This window comes from Caenorhabditis remanei, chromosome X (genome assembly GCF_010183535.1).
Source record: "Caenorhabditis remanei strain PX506 chromosome X, whole genome shotgun sequence".
NCBI classification, from domain to species: domain Eukaryota; kingdom Metazoa; phylum Nematoda; class Chromadorea; order Rhabditida; family Rhabditidae; genus Caenorhabditis; species Caenorhabditis remanei.
Genome location: NC_071333.1, coordinates 18,151,999 through 18,172,556, shown reverse-complemented (window position 1 = coordinate 18,172,556; position 20,558 = coordinate 18,151,999). Strand labels below are relative to the sequence as shown.

The following is a 20,558-nucleotide window of genomic DNA, read 5'->3' as shown; positions in this document are numbered from 1 at the left end:
GTCAAAAAGAACACTTCTCCCATCCCCGCATCACACTTGGTTATCACTCGAATATGCGATTATTACTTTGCTTATTACTTTTTTCATGGTTGATTATCATCGATGCCTGTCCAGAAGTTGTGACAAAAATCTGCCAATGTAGTGAAGTTCACAATGGAATCGTGCTGGATTGTTCGAATAGCACAGCCAGAGAAACAATGGTTCTTATTCGCAACAATCAGGCCCTAATCGGACTTATTCAATCGTTGACCATGAATCAGGCAAATTTGGATGCTATCCCACCAAACTTTTTTGCTGGCTTATACATCAAAAGACTGGATTTGTCACAGAACAATATCAGAAAAGTTGATGAAGCAGCATTCACAGGAATGAATCCAGTGTTAGAGGAGTTGGTATTAAACCACAATTTACTTGAGAATGTAAGCGATTTTTTTTTCACATTTAAAAATATTATTTTAAATTTAGGTGCCATCTGCTGCCCTGGCAGGTCTTCCAAACTTAATGCGGTTGGATCTTTCGAACAATAGTATTGTTGAAATTCCAGAACATGAAATATTCCCAAATCTTAATAAGGTGAGTCAGAGAAAAAAACTTGATAAGATAATGCATGAGTCATTTATCATATCTTAGTTGTAAAATCAATTTTCAGCTCTATGACATCAACTTGGGAAGTAACAACATCTTATCAGTCCATACGAGCACCTTCCAAAATGTGAAAAACTCCCTTCAAACCGTCAATTTGGGACATAACAATTTGACAGCAGTGCCATCATCTGGTAATTTTCCTTTAACTTTAATTAAATTTTATTCGAATCTCATTTCCCACATATTTCAGCGATTCGCGGTCTTAAACAACTTCAATCTCTTCATCTTCACCAAAACCATATTGAGCAGTTAGATGCTCTCAATTTCCTCAATCTTCCAGTTCTCAACCTTCTCAATCTGGCTGGAAATGAAATCCATGAACTGAACCGTCAAGCATTTTTGAATGTGCCAAGTCTCAGATATCTCTACTTGTCTGGAAACAGGATCAAGAAGTTGACAGCTTATCAATTCCAAACTTTTGAACAACTTGAGATGTTGGATTTAACAAATAATGAGATTGAAGCAATTCCATCAAACTGTCTGTCTGGATTGAAGCAACTCCGTCAACTATATCTTGCACATAACAAAATCTCCAACATCAGCGCAAATGCATTTACAAATAGCTCAATTGTTGTTTTGGTATTGTCTTCCAACGCATTGAAAGCTCTTCCAGCTGGCACTATCACCGGACTACCACTGCTTCAACAAATCTCGTTCCGGGACAATCAGGTTAGTTTCGAACAATTCGAATTTCGAAAAAAAGTCAAGAAATTCAAAAACATTGTATTGTTTACAGATCAAAACCATCGATCGTAACGCATTTTACGATGTCACCTCTCTTGTCATGCTTGACCTGGCAAAAAACCAATTGACCGAAATCGCGCCATCAACCTTCTTAGCTCAATTAAATTTACTTTTTGTGGATCTCAGTGAGAACAAATTGACGAAGACGCCATATAACGCGTTCAATAGAAGGGTCGGAACCGTTTTGTTGAAGGAGAACCCATTGGTGTGTACTGAGAATTTGCACATGTTGCAAGACGGAAGTGGAGTGTATATCAAGGATAGTGCTGACTTGATTTGCGGGAGGAAACCAACAACGCCAAAGCCAGAACCAGAGCCAGTGCAAATTTTGACAGATGCTCAAGCACAGGATCCAGTACAGAAGCCTGCACTAGTTCAGGTAAGCGGTTTAGCTTTTTCAAATACAAAATTTTTGGCTGTTTTCAGATTCCAAGAATGCAAATCCACCGCAACCCTCAACTCAACACTCAATCACCACCACAAATCCCGTCCGGTGCATTCCAACAAATTGATCTCGGGCGTCCCAGAACATTGCCACGTGGGCATTCAAGATTTATAATCGAGAAACCGGTACCATTCGAGCAGCCGACCGAGTTGACACCAATTCAACCAATTATTCTTCCGGTGAGTTTTGCTTTTCTTCTTCAACTTTTTTAAAAATTTTAATTTCAGAGTCGTGAGGATGAGATGAGAAAGTTGTCCAAGGAAGTGGAAACTTCACAAAACTCCCAAAATTCACAGAACTCCCAAGAAACAGTGGAATCTACCAGCCCAATGGCTTCAGTCAAAGCTACAACTGATATCATGGACCGACCAGGTGTAGTACTCCCATTCCCAGTTCCATTCTTGAAGAGAGGCCCAAATCTTTCTGAATCTAAGAAAGTACAAGCCACCGATATTCCATCTACTTCTCAAGTCTTCCATACTCTTCCACCATCAATTTTGATTGAACCAGGAAGTACTCCGAGGTGAGTGATTGCTTAGAAATAATAGCAAGTCAAAGATTTCAATGTATTCCAAATTTCAGAGTCGGCCAGCCACCTTCAACAGAGACCGTTGTGAAAAATGAGCATATCGATGAGTTCGCATTGGCATCCTCGAATAGCAATGAGGCTACTCTCCAACCACGACAAGAGAAACCGTCATTCTTCACAACAACTATTATCTTTATCTGTGTCGGAGCTGCGGTTCTTGTCTTGGTCGTAGTTATTGTTTCACTTTGCATCAGTAAGCACAGGTATTCAAATTTTTTTAATGAGAAATTTCGAGTTTGATGGTGGTTTCATTTCAGACAACTCCAATTCGAGAACACCTACTCGGATAGCAGTCATGCCAGAACCAGCGAATACATCTCCACTCAATACCGACAAAATACACTTGGAGCCAGTGGAAGAGTTGGGCGGTTCGAGGAGTCACCAGCATGGATTTACAATCCCGGCTCCAGTTATTGCAATTATTACAAATGATTCAAAGTAGTAGATTCATGTTTCTTCCATTGTTCGTTTTCGTTACATGTCTTTATTTCCATCCCCAAAAACTTCTCGATCTCCTTCTAATAAAAATTTCTATGCTTCTAATCTAATCGCCGTCTAAAAACATACACAACCCCTTAATCACCCTATCATTTACAGATGTCAAGTTAGTCGTCTTCAGCAAAGTATTTGCTGACCTAATTTTTTACCCGCACAAGAAAACAGTGGGTGAAAGGAAAGCTGTTCCGGTCAGGAAAGGAAAAACTGATGAAGAGGAGATAAAAAATTTTCTTTTTCTGTGGTCGGAGGAATGTTGCATGGGGGAATTGAAAGTTAATGAAATTAGGTGAAAGCGGATGACAGGAATGGAATTTCTCAACCAGCGTGAGAATAAGGTACAGTATGTTTATGAGATGCAGACTTTCATGATTTTTATAATTAGAAGCCGAGACCTGACTATCAAAACTAATTGCTCTAGCGGTAATACGTACATGTTGTATTTTCTTATACAACATAGTATACAGCATAATATACAACACAATCCTTATAAAAAGGATAAATCCTTAAAAAGACTCATCCGTTCCGAACCATATTTACGCGTCATTAAACTTCATTGTGTGCTTTTTTGCATATCTTGTTAGATTTCTAGAAAAAGTGACATTCTACCAATTCTCTTTTTGTCGCCTCGATTACGATCCCATCCCGTTCAACGGTGCGTCTCGCGACTAGCACAGCACCGTATATTTCATCCGCGAAGGACACGAACTGATCTAATTTCTTATTTCTTCTTCATCTTTCTCCTCTTCATCTTCTCGCCGGTCACCGCACATACAGGGGAGAAGATAACCGACATTTAGAATCACAATTAGACCTTGACCTACCAAAAGGAGACACACACATACATCTTCCCCCCTCCGTCACATTCTCCGCTCTTTTCTCTCCTCCCCCTTTTGGGTCACATACCTCTCGCCTCTGGATAACCCATCTTGATCGCACGGGGGCATCTCATTACGTGCCGCATTGGGTGGTATCTAGTCAATAAGAGATCGACGGACACCCCGTAGTCTTCAACACAATGCTCCTCCGACTTTTTGTGGCGTTTTTAGTATTACCGGCTTGTCTGGCCTTTTGCCCAAAGCTTTTTCAGAATCAGGTAAGCTTTTTTCGCACTGAGTTATACTTGATAATTAACTTGATAATTTCTAGACAGCATGCTCCTGCGACAGCACGGTAGAAGGACCAGTCATCAGATGCAGTGGTACAGATGGACTCATGATTGTTGACAAGCTCAAGGCGTCTCACATGGAAATCAAAGAGTTCGCTTTGGAAAACGCTAATATTATCGAGGTAACACAATTTAATAACCAATAATAAGTTTAAAATTATAATTTTGTAGATCGGACCACGTGCCTTCAAGAACTTGAGAATCAAGAAGCTCAATCTTGACAAGAACAGAATCCAACACATCCACGAGCACGCATTCCAGGGATTGGAAAATGTGATGCAAGAGTTGTCCATCTCTGAGAACAGCTTGGAGGAGGTATGAAATCCCGTTACACCTCGTTGTCAATTTGAATTTTCCAAATTTCCAGGTCCCAACCAAAGCTCTTTCCGGACTCCGTGTTCTTAACATCCTTAGCTTGAAATGCAACAAAATCGGGAACATCACTAAGAAGGCATTCGTCAACATGACCTCCCTTATTGATGTCAACTTGGCTTGCAATCAAATCTGTGAGATGACTCCAGACACCTTCGAGAACGTCAAGGCCTCCCTTCAAAATTTGATTCTTGATAGCAACTGCATGTCTGCCTTCCCAGGCAAAGCCGTGAGAAGTATGAATAACTTAATTGCTCTTCATGTCAAGTACAACAAGGTAAGCTTGGAATCGTAGTACGAAAATTTCAATTTCTGATCTGATGTTCTTTCAGATCAATGTTCTCCAACAAAACGACTTGTCCAACCTCACTTCTCTCTCCATGCTCTCACTGAACGGAAACAACATCTCTGACGTTAAAGGAGGAGCTCTCCAGAACACATCAAACCTTCGCTATCTCTACTTGAACGAGAATAACCTCCAAACATTCGACAATGGAGTTATGGAGCAATTCAAACAAGTCCAAGTCCTCGATTTGTCGTTCAACAACTTCAGCGACATCACCAAGGAAATGTTCGAAGGACTTGAAAGCATCCAACACTTGAACCTTGACAGCAACCAAATCAAGTCAGTCGCCGCTGGAGCATTCGCCGGAACTCCACTTTTGTTGCTCTGGCTTCCAAACAATTGCTTGTCTGAGATCACTCAACAAACTTTCCAAGGAGCACCATTCCTTCGCATGGTTTCCCTCTCCAACAATAATATCAAGTCTATCCAGGTAAATCTAAATTGGAGTGTCTTGTAATTTCAAAGTTTTAACTTCCAGGAGCTTTCCTTTGCCCATCTCGCCAACCTCCACACCCTCGACTTGGCCAACAACAAGATTATGTCCCTCCAAAACAAATCTCTCTCCGGAGCCGAGAATCTTTCCGTCCGTCTCCAAGAAAATCCAATGGTATGCTCACAAAACGGATTCCACGTATTGAACGCCGGAGAAGCCATCAACCTTACCAGCGAGGCTAACAACGTCTGCAAGGGAGACTGGCATGCCGAGACTGTCGACTTGTGTCCAAAGGCTCAACCACGTCCAGCTAGACCAACTTGCTGCTCCAATGTCATGCCAACTACTACCACTACAACTACTACCACCACTACTACCACTTTGGCTCCATCCACCACCACAGAGGAGGAAGAAGTTGAAGAAGCCGATGATACCGAGGAGACCACTACCGTTGAATCAAAGAAATCTAAGAAGGCTAAGGCGACCACCACAACCGCAGAGCCAGAGGAAGAGTATGTTGAGGAGGATGACGAGGAGACAGAAGAAGAAGAGACCACCACTGAGAAGCCAACCACCACCACAACTACTGAGGCTTCCAAGTCTAAGAAGGTCAATATGGAGAGATTCTGGAGACTATCAAACAAGCCAAGCGGAAAGTCACCATTCATGAGACATTCTCAAGGAAGCAAGCCAAAGTATCTTCAAACGGTTAGTACCACTTTGAAATTGTTAGTTCAAGACCTAAATCTTTAATTTTCAGACCACCACCACTGAGGCTCCAGAAGCTGCTGAGGAAGAGGAAGCTGGAGATGAGGCTGAGTACATCAGTGAGGACGACGAGGACACTGAGGAAGCTGAATCCACCACCGCTGCCACTACCACCACCGAGGCCGACGTAAAGGTTCCAGCTAGAATCAGAGAGCGACAAAAGATGTTCGCCAACATCCCACCATGGATGGCACAAAGAACAAAGACCGACGAGACAGTCGAGGAGGAGTTCAGCAAGGACGACGAGGTTGAGACTGTTGAGACCGCCGAGAAGCCAGCCAGACAGTAGTCAAAGAATTTATGCTATATTGTAATCTTCCCAAATTTCATACGTGTTTTGTGACTCGAATTTCTCAGCAATTTTTCAATTTCTGTTCATTTTTCCTTTTGTTTGTTATCTATCTCTATCATCAACATTCCCCATTGTTTGCTTTCTTATGTACCAATAATAATGACCACCTTTCTCATTTGTGTGCCCTAATAAATACGAATAATTAAAAACATACCTGAAAGTCGATCCATAAAACTGTGATTGAAATTGTTCATAGCTGCCTGGTCATAAGGTGACGGAATTTCACCCATAGTCAATACAATGTACAGACGGACTCTGTGGAGTGCGGAGATGAAGTCAACTTTCAATTCGGATGGTGGTTTCCCAACGTTGTAATGTTTCATGTCAAGTGCAAGTTGATCGAAAAACCTTGTGAATTTGTCGCCAAGCCGGGTCAACTGCAAAACAACATAAGATAAGTATGTCCTACTTTCCATGCAACTTACTTGCAAAAACTGATAATGATCGATCATTAACGCAACATCTTCCACCGGTTCAATCAGGACATTCAACCAATCTTTCTCAATAGCAATAATTCCAATGAATGAAACATCATTCAAAAATGGAAATCCTTTAGTCTGAGATCCATGATCAATTTCTATCCAAACTGGAGATGTTGCAATATGGAATCTGTTTGCTCCGTACTTCAGTTGATGTTTCACTTCATGGTTATCTTTTGGTCTCTCCATAATGGCAATAAATCTTCTGTGATCTTTAAAGTCGATAGGACTGGATGATACAGTCAATGTCGACATAGAGGTCACCAATCTCCGAGGAAAGTTGAAATCAGTGAATGGTCCAGGGAGGTTTAGCACAAGTCGCGGCATTACAAGACTGATTTTGATTGTGGGAGGTTGGATGTCCAGCTCTTTTTCTGGTATCAAGTGCCCATCTTCCTGAAAAAAAACTTGTTTCAATTTTTTATAACCTATTCTCTGTAAGACTGGAACATGGTCACAGTTGCTAAGGGCGTACGACCTGTATTGATGTTGTAGTTCAGAAAATTTTTAGTTGTGTATATCAGGTCATCAGCAACCTATACAAAATTTTTTGGGTCTTGACCCTCGTTTAAGGTAGTGCTGTGCTCAAAGGTCAAAAATTATTATTTGTGTTTTACTCTAGAAAGGTGAAAATGTTCTCTAATAGTTAGGTACAATTAGTTTCTATTTTTAATAAATTTTCAAATCTGAAAAAAAATTCAGTCGAGTTCTCGTCAAATAACCACTTTTTTTTGTAAAATGTTGACAGTAAATCCAAAATTTAGAATCTCCAAATAAACTCACAATAGCTGATGACAAGGCGTGTGCAACATAACAGCACCATCTAGTCGTTCTTTCATCAAACGTGATAGTGAATGGTCCCAACTGGAAGTACACTGCGGAGTTCGGTACCGGGAGCTGATCCGAAGCTGGGTGGTAAAAGGTTCCAAATTCAACATGAACAATTTGTTGGTCGGAAGGGAGTGAATGTAGATGTCGTTCGCTTTCAAACAAGTTGGTCAATGCATCTTTTTTGGTGTTCATATCAGAAACGCATTGAATTGCCAAATCGTGGACTCGAAGTACAACGAAAAACCCGATCAGTTGAGGCCAACATCTTTCCAGACGAGTTTTGGTGGTGGGGTCTGAAACAAAAATATCTAGTTGCTTTATCTAGTGGCCTTATTTTTTCTGGTTTTCACCTTCAATCTTGCTTGACAATGTAAGAAATTGTTCAGATAGGTGAGATTTGAACCATCCTGCAATCGGATTTGGGTTGGCATATCTCATCCAGGTGGATCTGTCGGAATGTGCATGTGCTTTCGGGTAGACATCGATGAGCACTTGGTGTAGGGTCACTTGCATAGCGCCACTTTCGATATCCCAGTCTGGTGGGTAGTCTGCAATAAAAAATGATCGTAATTCATATTTCATGGTAATAAGATTTACACGCGAAGTGTTTGGAGGCGCGGTTTTCAAACATTCTATAAACTTGGTGACTTTTGACTACGGGGAGTTCATTTATGCCATCAAAACCGGCTAAATGTCTCTGAAAGCCGAGTTATGAGCGTTCAAACATTTTATGGCACAACTGAAACCACGATGTGGTATATGCGGCCGATTTGGAACTCCATGTGAAAAAGCTTATCAAAAGTTTTGAAAAGTTTAGGAGTTCATAACTCGACTCGAAAATACATTTAGCGGGTTTTGATAGGAGAAATGGAATCCCCGTAGTCGAAAGTATCTATGACCAAATTTTTAGATTGTTCGAAACCCGCGTCTCCAAAGAATTCTCTGGTAAGACATACCACTGGCAGTATGAGCATCATCACATAAATGGAGGTCAATTTTCTTGACATGGAGATGATATGAAGTCTGATCGAAATGAAAAATGTTGTAGGCAGAAGTTGTGGTTTTGGCATCTGTATCTTTGTCGGCAGTTCTGATAAGCGGACTATCCACAACATGGGTGGTGGTGACCACTTCGTTTTTCTGAGACTCTTTCACGAGATTCGTAATGTAACTGGCAAATGAGATAGCTGAACGAAGTTGTGGTAGAGTGGCGACCCAGAGGATATCGTCGAGAATTGTTTGGATTCTGGCATGGATGACCGAGCCGTCTGGAAAACGTGATTTTGGTTTGATAAAGGTAATGTAAATTCTGAAAACGCTTAGCGACCTAATTTTTTCTCTAACACCTCTCTAGCTCTCCACCTTTTTCCCGGTTGTTCACACTTTTTTCTATTTTATGACCCATAAAATACCAAAAAAAGTGCGTCGCCGTTATTTCTTCTTAGTTCTTCCTTCAATATACTCACCAACTGCATTTTTCTTCAACGCGATTCGAATCTTTCCGCCGCTTGTTATCAATCTCAGTGGAGCGTTGATTTTGGAGCGCTTCTCATGTTTAGATGTCTTTGCGGATGCTTCGATGCGTAGCAGGTGCCATGACAACTGGAAAAAGTAAGGTTTTTTTTCACTGCGCTGAAAATATTATACCACTGAACCGAAAATATTTACCTGTTTGAACATCAAAGTTCGATTTGTTGTTGAGCACGTGATTCTGGTCTGCCTCAAGTCTTTCACCTGTGCCCATCCCGGACTTCTGCTCTCTACTGATAAACGTTGAAGCTTAATTTTTTAAATTATAAGTTTCTCACTAAATTCACGAAACTAACCATGAAAGATCCTCCAAAGACATCTGAATCGAAGTTGATTTCCACTGAACTTATATACAAAGACATGTTCTCTATTATTTTGTTCATGAAGCCATAGGAAGAGCTATCACCCAAATTTCTGAAAAAATGGATTAGAAATTTTAATATTTTTTAGAATAAAAACTAACGCAAGTGGGTTTGGTTTTCCTGGTGCTTTCTTTGCCTCGTTAGTGAGCTCCACATCCACATTTATTTCATCGATGAACTGAAATTGAATTGTTTTTGGTATGCTACAATATCTGACGCATTTCCATCAAATTTTAGAAGCCAAAAATGCATGGCTAAACTTAAGTATTGAAAAAACAGCTTACAATTTGAATTGGGCAGGTTTTCAACTTGGTCCATGGGACATTAACAGCTACTCCTGTGCAATATGCTTTTTTGATTTTTAGCCATGATGGAAGCTCCTGAATGAACATTTTTGAATTAAATATAACACAGCTAACTCTACAATTTTTTTCCACTATAAAAACCAAAAATCTCACCAAAATCTCTGTCAGCACATCCTCATTGATCTCAATGAACTGAAGTTTGCTGTTTCCTTTTAAAACATCCAAAGATATTTGTTCAGGCTTCAAATTTTTGGTGAATCTGGAAAATGTCGTAGTAAAATCTTAGTTATAGTTTTTTCAATTTTTTAATAATGTTTTAAAAGTAAAACTCACTTTGATAAATGCTTGACTAACTGGTTTTTTATTATCGACGTCATCCGCGTGGTACAATTCTGAACATTATATTGATTTTTGAGAAAAAATGGAGGAGAAGTCGATAAATGAAGTTGGAAAACAATGAAAAAACTGTTTTTATCGTGGCAACAAGTTCATTATTTATGCGAAAACGCATTAATTGTCCAAACTTGCGATTATCGGTTTTTCTCCGTGGAGCGCGTTGTACACATACATGTGTGTGCGGAGGCCGGCATGCCACTTCTCCTCAACGTGTTTGTGTTTGACAGCGAAAGCCAGCAATGCGCTTGATAAGAATAGAAACGCGTTTTCATGTGAAATAGACCGGATATTAAATTTCGAGGATTAGCATTTTTCCTTCACCTCTTTTCTTTCTTATTTTCATTGAACATTTGAAAATGTTACTATGACATAGTGAGTTTGCTGTTTGAAATGAAATGAGCACATTGCTACTCATGAAATGTTTGTTTGCTCAGCAACTCAAGACAAAACGCGATTCGTCACATCTAAATGTCATTTATTTTTCTCATTCATTCCTAATCTAAAATCACAAGCACCAAATTTCTTGCAGAGCACTAAACAAGTGGAATGGAGGACGGGTTCGTCGATCAATACTCCGCCAACACCGATGCAGGTATTGGCACAGTGCACAGCTGCCGCTATTCAAAACAAAAGAAGCCAGTGCAGAACAACGACTTCCTATCGTGCTCAACATGTATTAAGTGAGTCTTTTATTTCATAATTAGAAGTAAAAGGTTGTCAGATCAAAGAATTTAGTCAAGCGGAAGAAATGTAGGTAGAAGAAAGTCACTCAGTACAACATGTCATGATACTTTCAAGCAGAACGAGAAAAAATGCGATTAGAAGCGCAAAAAAGTCAACATTTTACACCTTGTGTGTGTTGTAAAAAAGAAAGGAACGAATAGAACAATAGCAGAAGAAAGTGACAGCTTCTCTTTATAAATGAGACAGAGAAATATATATTTTGTCTCAAAACCTCGATATAGAAAACTTTAAAAAATTTGCAGCAATGGTCCTATAAAGGTGTATGGAATCTTCTCTGGATTCAATGGAGGTGATTACACTGCGAAGTTTGTCATGAACAGATTAGTTTATGAGCTATTCCAAGAAAATCCTATATCTCCAAACCTTCTACCCTTTCAAGTAAGTTTAGAATCGAAAAAAATAAATATATTTTTATTTAATTTTAGGTTTGCGAGGAATTCCGAAGAAAATTTGAAAACACTGCGGAAAGATATTTACTATCAAGCGCAGATGCTCTAAATGAGCGTTTACTAAAATTGGAGGACCAGTCAGAAGGCGGGAAGAACGCAGTGTCGAGAATAAATCAAAAGGTTTGTGCCCGGATAGTTATATCCGGTTTCTATAATAATAATAACTATTTTCTATTTTTTTTTTCATAATAATAATAACTATTTTCTAGATACGACAAGGAACCACTGCACTAGTTGTCATGATCATTAACCAAGACCTTTACGTGCTAAACTGCGGCAGTTCTTTGTAAGTTATACACCTTAGAATAAAAATCGATTCTGGACTAGTGGGTATGACTGGAACTGGCGCTCTAGGTAAATGCACGTGGGATTATCGAAGCGCAGTGTCTGAGGTTCCATGGCAACGTCTCGTATGTCTATTTGAACGGGAAAAAAGACAAAAATGTTTCTTTTTTGTAGTATATAATTTCCAGAGCACTTGCAATGAATAGTGAAAACGAAGTGATTCAACTCAATACAAACCTACATAATAACGACAACCCGAATGAAATTCAAAGGATAAAATCACTTGGAATAGATCCGGATGTGAGATTAAAACAAAAATAGCTTTAATGTGTCAGAAATTTTCAGACTGTTCTATCCCCCACAAGAGCAATAGGTGATTTGAAAAGAACACATTTGTTTGAGGAGACCGAAGCGTTCAAAAATGCAAAAGGACCACCTGTTATATCGACGCCGGATGTGCAATATTTCAGGGTAATTGATGGGAGAGAAGAGAAATCCGAAAATTGAGAAAGGGGGAATGAAATTGAAAAGAGGAATCTGAATGTTCCAGAAAGGAAAAGAGACGAAAGACCATTAAAATTGATTTTTGTTGTTGGCTTTTTTCCTTTTGAAATGGAATTCAGATATTGGTATTGTTAGCCAGGGAATAGTGACTCACTATGATACAAATATCGCGACAACAAAAAATTTGAATTTTTCAGATTGATCCTTCATGGCGGCACATAGTTCTACTATCCGATGGAGTGGTACAAAATCTAAAGGAAGTAGAAGTGGAGAATATAGCGACGTAAATTTTATAGTTTCCGACTTAAAATATAAATAAATTTTTAGAGAAGTATCTGTCCGATTGATTGAGGACCACACTTTGACAAGTACAGCGCAGGCGTTAGCTGACTCGTTTGCAAGAAAACATCTTGATGCTTTCATAACGGTTTGTATATACAGTGTGCAAAAATATATGAAGTTTGGCCGTTTTCAGTTGAAATTGTCCAATTTTGAGAGTATGTCATAGTAAAACAATTTTACCCACAAAATATTTTTTATGGATCGAGCAGATTTAAAGTAGAGCTCTATTTTGGTAGCTGGCGACTTTTTTGTACGGGCACTCCCTAAAGAGTTATGGTCATTCTGAGAGGATAGCTCAAAAATCGCACTATTTCCGTAGAAAGGGAGCGTCCGTAGAAAAAAGTTGCCAACTACAAAAATAGAGTTCTACTCTTGGTCTGTTTGATCCATAAAACTTATTTTGAGGGACTGTTAGTTGTGCCAGGATACACTCTCGAAGTTTAACATTTTCAACCAAAAAAGACAAAATATGATATATTTTTGGCATCAAATACATTTTTGAATTCCAGATGACTGACGACAATTGTGTCATCAGCAACCACCGCGAAGAGATGACCGTGATCTATGTGAAACTTCCAGAAGTGAATGCACCTGCAGAACTCTATGAAACAGTAGACTCTGCTTTCTCCACAATGGAATCCACCAACACTACAATGTTCGAACCTTGCTCTATACCTTACGTGGATGCAGTCGGATTCCATTCTGGTCGTAATTATGACAAAATGAGAAAGTTTATATTGATGTCGAAAGCTCCGAAGTAATTTATATATACTTTGTCTAATAAACAATATTATTGGTGTCTGTTGATGAAACTACACTTAGATTCTGCGGGGGAGGAGCATTTCGAGAGATAATCGGGTATCGAATTACTTGAAACTGACGTTTTTCGCAATGTCGTGAGGTTTCAACGTCTTGCTTTTTTCTTTTTCGATTTTTTTGAAAAGTAAAGCGGTGTTTCTGCTTCCAAGTGAAATCAAAAATCATAGCTATGTATTTATTCAATGCATTTGGTGAGTAGTATGTTCCCTTGCTTAACAAGTTGATCTGTATGCTACTGCAAACTAACTCGTTGTTTAAAAACATAAGTGTATGGACCCTTTTGCCATAATCTAAAACAAATGTTTCGGCGTGCCCCCATACGTTATTCGTCAAGTTGAACGACTCAATTGAAATATCCGGAGTAACATACAACGACGCGTAACTAGATTTTCTATCTCTCTCGCACTCACTCTAACAGAAGAAGAGAACTGACTTTATTTTTTCGTTAACATCTCTCACAGCTTCTAGATAGATCTCATTTTGCTTCATAGTCTTTTTGTGCGGGTTTTTTTGTCCATAGACATTACACTTGACATAAAATAAAGTGAAATACAATTTCAGAAATAACGTTTTTCTGTGTTTTTTTGTCTAGAAGCTCCTATTCTCAATTTCTAAATGTCAGAGACTACTGTAGTCTTCAAAAATCCTATTCTCTTATGTCAACTCATCAAAATTGCATAGATATTGGACAAATCTTTTTGAAATTCCAATAACTGAACTATGGTCCGCTGAAAAATGCATCATTGCATTTGGATTCATTGTTTCTGTTTCTCCGTGCCCTTCTCATTTCTCAATCCTAGATTCTGTTTTTGCATTTCGTATATTCTACAAATTGGCTTTTTATATTTCTATGGGGAGAAGCTAGTAGAAACCTTTTTTGTTTTTTGTGTATATAAACCAGAATTTCATCACGAGTAACTCACAATTATTTTTTTAACGAATCGAGAAAAAACTGACATTGAGAAAGTAAAAATAATTGTAGTACTCCTGTCGAGGCATTATTTTTCTGAGAAGATGTTTTTTTTGTTGGGGAATACTCCCTCTGTGATTATATCTCTAGACATTGACTGTTATGGTAAATAGTTTGATTTCTCGAACCTATTGGCAGGGAAAAGGAGATAAGGGAGCATTTATAAAAAAGGAAGTCTGTGGTAGGTGGTGGCCACTGGTGGGTGTCTGAAGACCCGATAGTTAGTCATTACTACATTACTGTATCACTAATCTGAGCATGCATGTTACATAACCTTAGACAAAATCATCTAACAACCTTCGGTTTTTTGATAACCTAACCAAAACTGACCGATTTCTCATCTCCACTTTCGTCCCAACTGTTCGATCACATTTTTGCCGTTCTATTGTCGAATTTTCACTTTCCATGCATTTACAATCACTCCACTTCTTTCCTCAGCTCAGAGAAGGCCTTCGTGCCTCCCGTGAGCAGATCGTTTTTCAGTTTGTTTGCTCAGTAGCTGTTCTCTTCTTTTCTTCTCTTTTTCTTTCCATTTTTTCCTTTTCTATCTTCTCATTTCCAGAAATTCAAAACCATTGGTCGAGAGAAATGGACTCAGCGACGCCGCTCTCACACGAGATCCAGATATTAGATGGTTTGATTGAGCCACATCTTCAGGTTCGTACTTTTCTTATGTCAGGCTTATCTTTGAGCACTTCTAGAATCAAATTTTCACGTTTAGGAGGGAAAAAGCCATTGGCCTACATGGGCGATGATTCTCGTCGTTGTTTGCATAATATTATCCCTGCTTGCGTTTTTTCTCGGCAACTTCATCACAAAAAAGACCACGTCTGTTAGGTAAGCCCACTTTTCTTCACCCTATTTCATCTGTATTTTCAGAAACAAAAGCGCTACCCGTCAGGATGGAAAAGAGCGGGAGAGAAAATGGGGAGCAGGATTTTCGGGAGGATTGTGGGCCGCTGCCTAACTCGATTATAACAAAAAGTGTGTCTGCTTGTATGCTCCCTTAAAATTATCTCTTTTTCTTTCTCTTGTCCAATTTTCCAGAATATCGGGTTTTTCTATGTGCCAGAAAAAGAAAAAGATAAGTGTCAAAGAACTGGTCGAGAACATGGTGCATTAATTTTATTGTAACACTATTTTTGTCTAAATTAAAAGTGCTCTCCCAGACCGGCTATTCTTCCATTTATTTCTTCCATACTGCCACATTCACGATCCGTCTGAAAGTTTGTACACTCTGTCATTTCATCCAGTCTCGAAATATCTGATTGAATATCTTTGATTGAAAATCACTATTTATTATTTTAAATTATTTATTGTATCCTTAATACAAAAATGTATATTCACAATGTACTTCTGTCTCAAAATACTCAAAATATATGTTCGAAAAATAAATAAAGTGTATTTCATATTCTCTTGAAAGCCTACTTTCAAAACTAATACATAAGCGAATAAATAGTGAGAAATGGGGATGGGAAATAATATAAAAAGTGAAAAAAGAAAAATGAATGGTAATTAAAAAATATAACTTTTCTCACAAACACTCAACTTTGTCTCCTTCCTCAGTTCTCGGGAAAATGTCTTTAATTATCTCATGGTTGGCAATATACTCTTTTTCAAGCCAATCAAAGAGTTGAGGCATCGGAGCACCACTTGGAAGTTTGTATTGGGGATCTCGGAGCTCATCGAAGTACGGGAGAGCAAGAGCGTGATAAGGTTTGATACGAAGTTTTGGGTCCATTTTGAGCAGGCTGTTGAGCAATTCAAGAGTCGACAGGGATAGTTTACGACCGATGTACTGAAATATAAAACTAGATTTGAAAAATGGTTTTCTAACTTCTTGACATTGGCAAATTCTCAGTTTAGCCTTCCCACTATATAAAAAGTACTAAAACTTGCGCGGGTGTCTTCTTCTTATGACTATGATTTATTTCGTTGTTGTTTCCAAATTCTTGTCATAAACTCAAAACTACTGGGAGAACTGGGAGTTAAGTACACTACACATTCTTGGAAAAATCTGACGGGTTAAGAGTTCCATTTATGTTTTTGTTACATAACAATTCAAGTGAAGAAAAACAACTGACCTTTTGGATACCCACTCCTGTTATTGTGTCATATGGAATGTGAACGAATTCATAATTCCATTTGGTCATGTCTTCCTTGGAAGGGGTTCCAAATGCCTGAATATTTAAAAACTCTTATTTAAGTAGTCGAGTGAAAAAACCAACCTTGATTTGTTGAGCGAGAATGTCGATGGCTGAGTCAGCTAAGAAAATCGGGGCGTTATGTAGCAACTCCCCAACCACAGTTCCAACCGACCATGTATCTTAAACAAAAACTGGTTTAAAAAACCATAGCTCATTTTTCTACATACCAATAGAAGTGTCATAGTTCTTTGATCCGAAGATGAGCTCGGGCGCCCGGTAGTATCTTGAGCAAATATAAGTTATATTAGGTTCATTTTTCGATAGACGCTTTGCAGATCCAAAATCGCAAATTTTGAGGATGCCATTAGCTTCGTCAACAAGAAGGTTTTTCGGTTTAATATCGCGATGAACAATATTATGCAAGTGAAGGAATCCAATACCACGGAGAAGTTGGAACATGTAAAGTTTGATAGGCCCTGCTGGCATTTGTTTGTCATTATGCGCAAATTGGCGGTGTACATAAGCCAAGTCTTTTGGCATGAACTCCATGACAAAATTGAGACAGTTTTCTTGCTGAAAACGATATTAGTTCGCAATTTTCTTTTTTGTGAGTATAGTTTACCTGCATGTGGTAGTAATAGAGTAATCTGACAATATTTGGATGATCCATTTCATGCATGATAGTGAGCTCACGACTCTGAAAGGATTAGATTATGTTATTTATTTCTGGCTACGAATTACTTTGAATCTGTCATCAACCTTCACTTTTTTAATGGCAATTGGCTCGTCGTTTTCACGGAGTACTGCTTTGTATACTGCACCGAAGGAACCGGACCCGATGAGCTGAAAAAATATAAAAATACATTGCAAAAATGTTTATTTTATATCTTAGTTTTATTAATTTGATTTTTGGTCTTCATAACAAAAACAAACCTGCATATTAGTGAACTGAATTTCCACTTCACGGTCTCCTCTGCTTCCTGTACCTTGTCTCGCCATAACAGTATGAAAACTCACTGGCTCCGTGAATCCGGTCGATCGACGCATTCTATGCATTTTGATATATTAGAGATAGTTTTGAGAAGTGATAGGAATTAGAGTCAGAATCAGGGAGTATAGAAAAGCAGCTGGGTTTAATAGTCAACGCTTGAAAACAAACATACGTTCGTCTTCTGTCGATGCATTGGTTTGTTTTAGGGTTTTACGCGTTTTTTGCTTTTCTGAGGCAAGATTCTGAAATTCAGAAACGCCATAAACAAGATAGACTCTTCGCGAATCGGGCCAAGAAAAATAGCCCGCAGGGAAAACCGTCAGAAAAAAGATGCTTACCAGAAATAATCTCAAGTTCAAAACATAAAAAGATGCATGGCCCTGGAAGAAAACGCAAACATGCACAGAGCTAATATCTGTTTTGGTTTTGGAGAGGAGAAAGAAAAAGATATGAAAATTGCTTGAAAAATGGTTTTTTCTGCTTCAATTTTATATAGAGCTCGTGGTCGGATTACTTCAAATCAGAAAGAGAGATTTTCGAAAAAAGCCATATTTGTTATTCTCGTGTCAAGTGATAACCAAAAGATAGAGATCATATCTATAATTGAAAATTTATAATACTCATTCCTCATATTTCGTGAAAATAACAAACCGACAAATGTCACGCTTTCTAATACTATATTTATATTTCGTATATTGAAGCATTGGTTTGTTTAACATTTCGAGAGAATGAAAGATCTATTTCCCAGGAAAAATGATATCATTGTGAGAGACGGGGGAGTAAATTTCAAACTTCAAAAACTAACGTGTCGAGGTCGTCGGACATTGTCGAATCCATTAGATGTTAAAACAAAATGTTTCAGTTACCAGCGACAATTAGTATCGCCTTACTGACAGATTCGGAGTCGGGTTTCTTCTAGCCAAAAGACGTCAGAAGACCTTCCAAAAGAACAAAAACTTGATCAATTATTCAAAAAAGGAAGGAGGGGTAGGGGGACGCAAAAGAATGGAGGAATGAGAAAAGTGACAAAATCATATTCTTCAACAGATTAGTAAAGATTTTTTCTGGACACCGGAAGAAGAAAAAGAGAAATGATAACTAACCCTTCAAGAACTTTGAGGCAATTTCGAGATGTATCGGATGACCGGATCATCTTTATTTTCCGAGTTGTCGGGTAAGACCAGGAAGATTACAAAGGAATAGTGGAGTTATTTTTATTACTGCCGCGGAACAAAGTGATTCAGCAGTATTTGGCAGAAGCCCAGAACACAACACGTAATAGGATTAAGTTTTCTTTTTTTCTATCTGATTCATGACAGATTGCTCACATTCTAGACCTATACAATCAAATCAAAAGGGATTCTACTAGACGGCATTTTGTCAGAGATGTTCAACCAAAACGGAACTTTTTGAAAAGCGCACAAAAAAGTTTTGAAAAGAAAAGCGAAAACTAGTACTTGAGAGTGAAAAATTATGACATTTTGTTCTTCTTGAAAAAACTCAAGAAATGTCTCGAAAGTGGTAATTTTTCCGAGCGGACATGTGAAAGAAGGAACTTATTCACAACATCCGTTTCCAAATGATAAATGTATTTTTTTGGAGAAGTTGAGAGAGAAAAAGAAGACATTTATGTTTGTATACTTTTGAATCCAATGGTTACCAGAAAATTTCCGCCGGAAATAAATTTTTTGAATGATGAAAATCAGAGTTTGTGAATAGAGAGGGTAGCAGGACTACACTTAATAAATCAAGTTTGATTTTATGTTACTGAAACGTTAGTAACGAGAAATTGTGTATAGTGAAGTACAACCAGGTCGCATATGAATACAATTTGCGTCAGAGAAGTGAGTAGAGCAGTTTTTGAATCAGAAAAGTATGTTTAGTGAAGTTTTTTTTTTAAAACTTTGCGATATTTTGATTTGGGATCTAACTTTTGAGTTTGGGGTAGAATTGGGGCCGGACACTCAACTGTTACTTAAATCAGGTTTTGGGTTAAAACCATGCTTGTCAAGGCAAGGCCTAAAATCCCGAAGACCCTGGAAATTTTTTTAAGGCACGGCCGGCCTGAAGGCGCGGCTTCAACAGAAGAACCAGTTTTCAAAGTTCAAAAACTTGAAAACATTTGAAACTGGAACTTTGACGCCAAGCATCCAGGCCGTATGATTAAAACTGTGGGAAAGATGAGTTCAGCAAGTTTTTGATGTCCAGCATAATTCAAACTTGAGAATAAATATACTTGATAATCGTGCTTTCCCCACAAACGAATGAAAAAAAAAACAGTTAGTCACCGTAACCAACAAGCCATACGTACATTCAAAAAATAGTAGAGGCTTCTGCGCGCACAACCTTTTGCGCGCCCGGAATTACGAAGCTATGATGGCCGCCCTTTCGAAAATTAAGCTTGTGTGACACCCTCCTACTATTCTTATCTCACTAAAGATCTCAGAACGTTTTCAATCAAAATTTCAAGGCTGTCAAATTCAGAAAGACCAAATCAAAAATGGTTGGGAATTTGAATAGGAAATTGGATGAACTAGTTTGAATCCGATTATACCGCACGGGGAGGGGAAGTATGACGTTCGTTTCAATAACTAGACAGGGTTTTTTGAGCAAAAAAAACAAATTGGTAATGAGGAATAAAGCAAACTTAAAGTTTGCCGGTCCGGTGTCAAAAATGTGCACAATGTTCAAAATGTTTATCTAAAATAGTCAAAGTGACTAGTTACGTTCCGGTTTTGATCGATAGTTCAAAAAATAGTCGATAATTCATTTTTTTTGCAAAAAGTTTAAAAAAAATTCAAATACTGAGACGCGATCCGTTGCAAGTCTGGAGTAGAGTTTTATTAGTTTAGGGATTGTAATAATTCAAAAATTTCAGCTTTTAAAAATATCCATTATGTGACAAGTTTTAACTCAGAATTTTCTACTAACCATGGCTAATCACAAAAATCACAAAAACATGTTCAACAAAGTAACACAACAAAAAATCAGTACAACTTCCAAATAAAAGTATGCAACATATCTCAGATCTAACATAAAATCCAGCT

The 20,558-nt window shown here is 38.3% G+C and overlaps 6 protein-coding genes across 6 annotated transcripts; 4 read left to right on the top strand and 2 right to left on the bottom strand.

Moving 5' to 3' along the window:
- Nucleotides 1-53: 53 nt before the first annotated feature.
- Nucleotides 54-2,855, top strand: GCK72_025671 (uncharacterized protein; the record flags this gene model as incomplete). Its single annotated transcript, XM_003106151.2, has 9 exons — nt 54-419; nt 466-573; nt 650-776; nt 836-1,314; nt 1,382-1,768; nt 1,816-2,013; nt 2,062-2,357; nt 2,417-2,626; nt 2,681-2,855. 9 exons carry the CDS (start codon nt 54-56, stop codon nt 2,853-2,855), a joined length of 2,346 nt encoding a protein of 781 aa, XP_003106199.2.
- Nucleotides 2,856-3,936: 1,081 nt separating this feature from the next.
- On the top strand, nt 3,937-6,294 carry GCK72_025670 (uncharacterized protein; the record flags this gene model as incomplete). Its single annotated transcript, XM_053736440.1, has 7 exons — nt 3,937-4,014; nt 4,068-4,208; nt 4,258-4,401; nt 4,454-4,735; nt 4,791-5,234; nt 5,283-5,945; nt 5,998-6,294. 7 exons carry the CDS (start codon nt 3,937-3,939, stop codon nt 6,292-6,294), a joined length of 2,049 nt encoding a protein of 682 aa, XP_053580006.1.
- Nucleotides 4,415-10,241, bottom strand: GCK72_025669 (uncharacterized protein; the record flags this gene model as incomplete). The annotated part of the gene is made up of 15 exons (XM_053736439.1): nt 4,415-4,633; nt 4,905-5,063; nt 5,558-5,838; nt 6,512-6,734; nt 6,783-7,232; nt 7,620-7,960; nt 8,018-8,215; nt 8,624-8,935; nt 9,134-9,269; nt 9,336-9,446; nt 9,494-9,611; nt 9,661-9,737; nt 9,844-9,939; nt 10,018-10,123; nt 10,198-10,241. 15 exons carry the CDS (start codon nt 10,239-10,241, stop codon nt 4,415-4,417), a joined length of 2,871 nt encoding a protein of 956 aa, XP_053580005.1.
- Nucleotides 10,242-10,806: 565 nt separating this feature from the next.
- GCK72_025668 (uncharacterized protein) lies at nt 10,807-13,345 on the top strand (the record flags this gene model as incomplete). Its single annotated transcript, XM_003106239.2, has 9 exons — nt 10,807-10,940; nt 11,247-11,382; nt 11,430-11,573; nt 11,663-11,739; nt 11,927-12,038; nt 12,084-12,209; nt 12,440-12,525; nt 12,570-12,669; nt 13,094-13,345. 9 exons carry the CDS (start codon nt 10,807-10,809, stop codon nt 13,343-13,345), a joined length of 1,167 nt encoding a protein of 388 aa, XP_003106287.1.
- Nucleotides 13,346-14,961: 1,616 nt separating this feature from the next.
- Nucleotides 14,962-15,340, top strand: GCK72_025667 (uncharacterized protein; the record flags this gene model as incomplete). The annotated part of the gene is made up of 3 exons (XM_003106210.2): nt 14,962-15,030; nt 15,095-15,210; nt 15,253-15,340. The coding sequence occupies 3 exons, from the start codon at nt 14,962-14,964 to the stop codon at nt 15,338-15,340; spliced, it is 273 nt and encodes a 90-aa protein (XP_003106258.2).
- A 567-nt stretch (nt 15,341-15,907) lies between these two features.
- Nucleotides 15,908-17,567, bottom strand: GCK72_025666 (uncharacterized protein; the record flags this gene model as incomplete). Its single annotated transcript, XM_003106229.2, has 7 exons — nt 15,908-16,171; nt 16,458-16,553; nt 16,602-16,699; nt 16,748-17,093; nt 17,143-17,217; nt 17,262-17,363; nt 17,454-17,567. 7 exons carry the CDS (start codon nt 17,565-17,567, stop codon nt 15,908-15,910), a joined length of 1,095 nt encoding a protein of 364 aa, XP_003106277.2.
- Nucleotides 17,568-20,558: the final 2,991 nt, after the last annotated feature.